The 8189-nt window shown below is 28.8% G+C and overlaps 1 protein-coding gene across 1 annotated transcript; it reads left to right on the top strand.

The window, feature by feature from the left end:
* Positions 1-2814: 2814 nt before the first annotated feature.
* LOC107021879 (ethylene-responsive transcription factor ERF003-like) lies at positions 2815-4362 on the top strand. Its single transcript, XM_015222599.2, has 2 exons — positions 2815-3050; positions 3468-4362. Exons 1-2 carry the CDS (start codon positions 2968-2970, stop codon positions 3997-3999), a joined length of 615 nt encoding a protein of 204 aa, XP_015078085.1. The 5' UTR covers positions 2815-2967; the 3' UTR covers positions 4000-4362.
* Positions 4363-8189: the final 3827 nt, after the last annotated feature.

Here is an 8189-nt window from a genome sequence, read left to right as displayed (position 1 = left end):
TTGACTTTTTTTATAAATAATATGAGATAATTACTATTAATTGAGTAATCAACCTGAAGTTCGAGTTAATGATTGAAGTAACACATCAAACATTTTATGGAGGTTAACACAAATTTTAAAGGGAAAAGGTAGAAGTACCTCCCTAGGCTATAATCCAAATCTCAGAGACACACCTTAACTAAACTAAGATTTTATTACCCCTAAACTCATTATTTTTGTAATTTTTTTGTACACTTTTTGACTTACGTGGCATCAAATGTATGCCACGCGCCTCAATTGCGTGGAGTCATAAGATGTGTCATATAAGACAAAAGGTGTACATTATTATATATAAAATAAGTTTAAGAGGGTAATAAGATCTTATTTAGTTAAGGTGTGTCTCTAGCTTTCGATCATAGTCTAGGGGATACTTGTGCCTTCTCCTAATTTTAAATTTCCAAAGTTTTGATATTTTTTGAAGTTATAAGATCAAAATTTAATCATTAATATACATTTAACAAGGAATGATCTTCATATATATATATATATATATAATGGGTCTACCTCTGTCCCTTTTGTCTCAATATTATTAATAATAATAATAATAATAATGGGTGTGAACCAAAGGAATGAGGTTAGGGACACAATCACACAAAGTATCATTTACATATTTACATGTTTGATGTAGGATTCTTTTGTATTTAAATTATCCAAAAATTAAATTGATGTCATCCAAAGAACACCACATATAGAGATGACTAAGGTTGAATAAGCATAAAATGGAAGTTAGCACATGTGGGAGAAACACTAAAGCATGTTGTGTCCCAATGACCAAAACAATTTAAAAAAATCACTAAACTAATTAACAACTACACATGTATATGTACCAACAATTTATAAATAGTGGGGTATAGCTTTGCAGAGTACACTGAAATCAGATTCATCTGAACTCAATATTTTTTATATAAAAAATGAATTTATATATAAAATTATATGACAATTGCAACATAAAATAAATATGAACGTGTAACTCTAAATAAGTCCATCGCTAAAATCTTAAAATTAAACTCATTAAATTTAAATCTTGAACCCGCTTTTATTATCCAATTCCAAGAGCATGTAATTGCAAATTATGAGACATTGCACATTAATTTGTGTCTTTCTCCTGGTACCTGGCATATGACACTTTTTTTTTCTTTAAATTCAATAACCCAATGATGGGAGCAATGTGCTTTTGGATTTAAATAAATCATATGTCCAAACAAAAATCTTCATTACTTGGAACATGCATTGAGGTAACCTCCACATTCAAATTTACCAAATTATTTTATAAAATTATTTATTAAATTGAACCCATTTAATTTATATAAAACATGTTTAGAAATTTTAAATGGAAATTTTAAAAATATATAGTTTTTTGAAAATATTTATATCGCGTAACTCAATATACAATTGCATAAAGCGTAATTTTTTCATTGAATCTACATGAAGTGTCAATACCGCTCTAGTCCTAATTACTAGGTGTAAATTGCTCTACATGACGAGAAATTTAGAAAAACTAGTTACATATGAACAACTTCACTTTTTTTGAAAAACTAATTAGATATCAATTGAGTGATCTGACGGTATAAAATATTTTTAAGTACGCGTGTATATAACTTTAACTTTTTTATATTTAGAAACGATTTAATTTTAAAATTTTTATTTTTCCCTCACGTAAAATGGAAGAAAGGAGTTTATGCAGTTTATTACATTATAGATGAAAAGAGTAGAACACCAAATGTTTTTTTTACACCTTTATTTTCAGTCAAACTCTTTAAGTTTTGATGTAACTGTGAATCATGGCCTCACACATTGGTCTCACATCGTCCTATTTGAATAATCATTAAGTTCAAGTATTAATTGAGATCATGGTTAATTATATCATACTTGTGTGATAGCCGTTAAAAGATCATAAATAAGATAAATAGTTTGGACTAAATGTCAAATATATACTTTTGTTGCATTTCGAGTATGGATCAGATAAATTCATTTTTATACAATTGTTCATAAATCACATAGCTCAGTGCGATAAATTCAATTGAGAATTGAGACTCTTAGTACTCACTTATTAATCTACCTTACTTTATCTATAGATTTTTTTAAAAAAGAATCATTTGCTCAAAATGTTGTATATTTATGTTTAAGGGCTAATAATTCCATATAGATAATTGATCTCATATAATAGTAAACAAGATTTGGTTAAATGATTCAAATCAAATCAATAATTATGATGGTCTAAGATCATTATTCTGTGTGTCTTGTCCATACCTTGGACTCACTAATAATGTCTCATATAAGTTGCAAAATAATAATCATGATGTCCCTTAATTATTTTCCCTCTAATATATTTTAATTTCATTTTACAATCATAGGTTAATTAAGATTGAGATTATTATGGAACAAAAAAGTATTATAATAATCATGGGGACTGCATCTGGTCACCCTTTTTGAAAACCCAAATTGTTGCTATCACACATTTTTAATTCATTAATCATTAATATCTATAACATATAGTCTTTATTGTAATTGATAAAGTTGATGTCATATGACCAATTATCTCAATACAGGATAAGACTGCGTACATTATACCCTTATGATCCGATACCGAAAACTTATTGAGTGTTCTTTTTAATCAATTATGTCAATTCCAATTAGCCAACTGGTAACTACTAATGATTAAAAAATAACCTTTGTAGGGTCCTTTTGCTTAATTTGGTTGACAGACAAAAAAAGCCTGGATTGGGAAAAAATAGCAATTTCACTATGAATGTTATCTCAATAAATCCCAACTACATAAACCCCTCATACCTTCACACTTAACTAAATCTCCTTCCTCAACCAAATTCTTTTTCTATCTCATTCAGGCATTTCAACAAACACTTTTTTGCAAACACACACACAAAAAAAAACACTTCAATTAACTACATTTGTAAGATTGTCAATATTATGGCTAGAGCACAACAAAGATATCGAGGAGTACGACAGAGACATTGGGGTTCTTGGGTCTCCGAAATTCGCCATCCATTGTTGTAAGTCATATTCTATATTGAGATATTATGAAATTACTTTATTATTAATGTTAGGTCAATCATAAACTTTAAATTCTGAATATCTGTCTTTGCCTCTGCTATTAGTGTAACTTAACCTTGATCTGACATGTTGTCTACCTTTACTTTTAAATGGCTAGTTCCATGAACAATTATGTGTAGTTTTCTTTTAGGTGATCTGATCACGTGACTTTCTGTGAATTGAAATCATTCATATTTGTGACAATCCAACTTAAGTAAGATATTGAGTATATAAGTAAGCAGACCTTACAAAATAGTGACACGAACAATATTACTAGTGGACTGGGCCGTTACAATATCCTTATCCTCCATAGCTCTGTCTCAAAGTTGTTGAGTTTTAGATAAAATAAGTACTAAATGCCTCTGTGTTGATTTTAGGAAGACAAGAATTTGGTTAGGCACATTTGAGACAGCAGAAGATGCAGCAAGAGCATATGATGAAGCAGCAAGGCTAATGTGTGGTCCAAGAGCTAGAACTAATTTCCCATACAACCCAAACATGCCACAAACATCTTCCTCTAAGCTACTCTCAACTACATTAACAGCCAAGTTACACAAATGCTACATGGCTTCACTTCAAATGACCAAAACCTCACCACAAGGACAAAAATTAGCAAAAAATGCAACCAATGTTCAAGAAAGTGTTATTAATTCCTATAAAATGAAACAACAAATGTTGGTACCAAAGCCATCAGTACTATTGACTCATCATGATCATCATGAGGAAGCTAAAGCAGTCAACTTGGGAGTGGGAGTAATTAGGAAAGTTGAAGATCAAGTACTTGAGGGTATACCACAATTTGCCAAGCCACTTGAAGATGATCACATTGAACAAATGATTGAAGAATTGTTGGATTATGGATCCATTGAGCTTTGCTCTAATGTTGTTCCTTCTCACCAAATCCAGTGAGCTTGCTCGTAAATCGACTATTACCTAATACTTTGCTACATTTGATCAGTACAAGTATCAGGTAACTCTTTACTGATGTTCTCTCTCAGTAATTATCTCCTTTCGGGTCCTACATTGTTCTGTACTAGAAAGCTACTCATTTTGCTAATTTAACCCCATTTTGTATAGCCGTTCCCGATTTGTTTGGGACTGAGGCTTAGTTATTGTTGTATTAAGTCTTTTAAGTAGTCTCCCTCGGTTTAAAATCTATGTATCATTAGTAGGTCTAGGCATTTCCTCTTTTTGGTTCCTAGAGTTTTTACTCTAAGAGAACCTTCTACTAGTTGTAAAATTCCATTATAATATAATCTTTTTCCTCTTTTAGAGCTCTTGCCACCATTATTTTATAAGTTCAATGACATATAGCATTTTTATGTAATTACAAATCAAAAGGTAAAATATTACTTGTACAAATTCAATTTTTTTTTTGGTTTCCCATTTTGTATTTGATATTCAAATTGAACTCGACTAAATTCAGATTCATGTCAAAAAGTTTTATAATAAGGGTAAAATGCATCTTAATCCCCTTTATGCCCAAGACTAAACTGGAGCGTGGACTAAAAATCCAAATAGGGATGAGCCTGACTGTGATACCATGCAAGGATATAACACCTAAGTCTAACTCAATCTCAAAAGAGATCATGAGGAGAGGATTGTTTAAGTTCAAATAAAGAGACTATCAATTCATTACTCAACCAATGCGAAAATTTTATCCAATATAACACTATACAGAGACGCAGTACCCACTACCCAGACGAAAGGAAATTAAAAGAAGAAAAAAAGTCTTTTTTCTTAAATATTGAACCGTCAATCACGGACGAGTAACGTAAGGCATGCACATGGAAGAAAGACTTTTTTTCACTCTAATAAGTTAACGAATAAACCATCAAAGAAAAAAACGCGTCTTTTAGTTCAATAAATTTTATTTTATTTTAATTTTGTTAAGTCCCATGTACATCTTGCAGGCAATAAATATTGAATTTTTGGTTTAATAAATATTGAATTTTTGGTTGGTTCATAGTATCATAATTTGGTCAAATACTAGAGAGTTTAATTCGTTGGATTAATTTTATTTGTTGTATTAATCAAATATGCAATTTATGAGTCTAGGATTTATTAAAAACAATTTATTTATTTAAGATAAATTAAGGTAAATATTTTATACTTTATTTTGTGGGATTATAATATTGAGTATATTATTGTGGTTAGACTTCTTGTTATAATCAAGCATGTAGTCAATGTGACCTAAATTGACAAGTAAAGTGACAATGTCACAATTCAACTTCACATGTCAAAGTATTGTTCATTTTGTCTTAATAAATTTTATTATTTAAATTAATAGTTGAACTAGGATTCTAACAAGGACCATGGAAAAACTAACAAGATATATTCTTTATTGGAAAAATTAACAAGATACATTTTTTATCGAAAAAATTACTTATATACACAACTTAAGTTTTTTTATTTTTCATTTTTTCTTACCTTCTTAAAATATTTCAAAATTTTTTTTTATCCCAATTTTTATTACTTCTGGATATATAAGTGAAACTTATGTTTACCCACTTCCTTTTAAACTTCTTTTTTCTCTCTCTAAATTCTCTCCAAATTGTTAACAGTTATCAAGTTGATTTCAGAACATTCTCTCTCCAGTCAATCAATTTCAAACATCTGAATAGGTGTGTGTGTGTGTGGGGTGGGGGGTATTCTCCATTGTTCTTTTATTCGCGTTCTTGTTTTTGTTCAAAATTTTGTTTCTGATATATATGAATAAGGGTGCTTCTTATAAGATTGGGGTTATTCAACCAATTTCTTATAAGAATAATTGAATATGTAATTCTGACGGTGACAAATAGGCTGAAAACAGATTCAAAATTTTGAATCACACAATAGCAATCAAGAAGAATCAAAGTATTTTCAAGTCGAACAAGGAAGCACCATCATCCTCAAAATTAAATGTTGTCAAAAAAATCCAAAAAGAAAGGAAAATAATACCGCTAATCTCCTGGCTTTCACCGTCCAAAGTATGTGTTTTTGTTTTTTTCTTCTTCAAATTTTAGTGTTTGATAACTATTTGGTATGTTGTATCTGAACATACTGATACATTATTTTGTATGTGCTATGGTATATGGGTTATTCGGAGTAAAAATAATATGTTATTTTACATTATAATGTTCTCATATTTTGTTGGATACCAATCAATTTGTAAAGGGTTGATACATTAAAATTTATGTTCTCATATGTATCAAATTACAAATTTTATATACAATATATTATGTTCATAATATATAATAAAGCCTTTTCGTGTTGATTTGATGTTTTTTGTTCATGTATCATATACAATATAGAGTGGTCATGTTTCAACGTATTTTATTATGTACCAGTGAATGTTAGTTGTATTCATCTGCTTTAATATTCCAGATCATCAAAGGATTTTCAGTTCCTGCTGGATTACCATGACATCTTGTAAATGACGTTTACATTTCGATTAACTGTAATGAACAATTTCATTAGATCTTGTGCAACATTGTTGTGGAGATATGACACCGACAAGGCCAATGATGAATACGTCAGCGAAAAATGATGATCCATCAAGGCTTAAGGGTCAATCCACACCACCACTCGAAGAAGATTTGATTTAATAGAATAGTAATTAAGTATACATGCATAAACGATATTTTTATAGTTTTTATTTTTAAGAAAATTTCATTTATGTTTTAGAGTGTTTATCTAAAACTTATTCATCTTACAATATTTAATAATTTCCTAATTTTTTGTTTTCAGTACATGATATTGATACATTATGTACCACTTTATTCTTAGAGTAGTTATCTTCTTTAAATCCCTGACAAATATTGAAGATGTACAATCTTTTTAGTCTTGTTTTGACACAACAATTTTTGATTATGAAGATATTAGTTGAGCTAATAAATATATCTAAGAACTTCATGATCCTTTAGTTATGATAGGTTAATATTGAATAGTTGAATAAGGACGTCCCTTCATCTTTGAAAGCAGAGGTTGTTAAAACACAAGAGGGATCAAAATTTTGCTCGTGCAGTTTCTCGACGATCCTTACCTCAATATGTTTTAGATAAATTATATATAGTTTTAATAAGTATATGATACAAACACTTTGTGGCATGTTTAATGAGTATCATGTTAAATGTTGTTTTAGTAAACATCGTCTTGTCATGTTCATTGAACATTCACATTTAATTTTGTAGCAGTCAAAAAATTTCTTTTGCAATATGTGTATCAAATACATTATATCCAATTAAATAAGTATCTGATACAAACATATTGTGTCATATTTAACGAGTATTATTTTCTATAAGAATTGTACACAAGATTGAAGATATTAACATGTCAATTTATTATATCAGAAATTTATCATCTAATAGTAAATTGTGATGTATATCAAATACACCAGTGGAAAATTTTAAAATTGAATTGATCTTTAAACTTAACCTAATGTATATGAAACATAACAGTAATCCAAAAAAGATTTATCAATCATCTTTCGAAAATAAATTACAAGTTCTTCTATTGCGACTTTCTTGTCCACAACATCCACAATAATTTGTGTTTGTGCTTAGCTTTTCGTGTGAATTTTCCTCTTTTCCTGATCGTCTGGGCATCCTTTTGTACCTATGTGGTAAGACAATTTCTTCCAAAATAAATTTTGAAGCTGACCAATCATCCTTATCCAACATTGATACCATTGTAACTTAATATGTGTTTGCTAATGCATCTAATTTTTAGTAATCATTGCAATAGAGATGTATATCTGTGTTTTCTAGCTAATAGAGGTCTTCAATTTCCACGAATAATTATTCAATAAACACACTTATATATAACTGCAATTTTAATGATACATTATAAAAGTTATTGTATCATTAAAAAAATAGAGAAGAAAAATTAAATACACATGCTAAATTGGATAATATATACATTAAAATTTTTTTGCTGAAACATTAAAAAAATAAAGAAATTCACATACTAATAATTTTAAAAAGCATAAATTCACAACATATGCACTCACTTTAACTATATGAAGTTGTATTCAGTAATTCACATTTATAAAACTACAAGTATATCATTTTTTTCATTAATGTATCATTTGCATATATATATATATATATATATATATA

The sequence above is a fragment of the Solanum pennellii genome, chromosome 6 (genome assembly GCF_001406875.1).
Source record: "Solanum pennellii chromosome 6, SPENNV200".
NCBI classification, from domain to species: domain Eukaryota; kingdom Viridiplantae; phylum Streptophyta; class Magnoliopsida; order Solanales; family Solanaceae; genus Solanum; species Solanum pennellii.
This window is presented reverse-complemented; position numbering and strand designations above follow the sequence as displayed.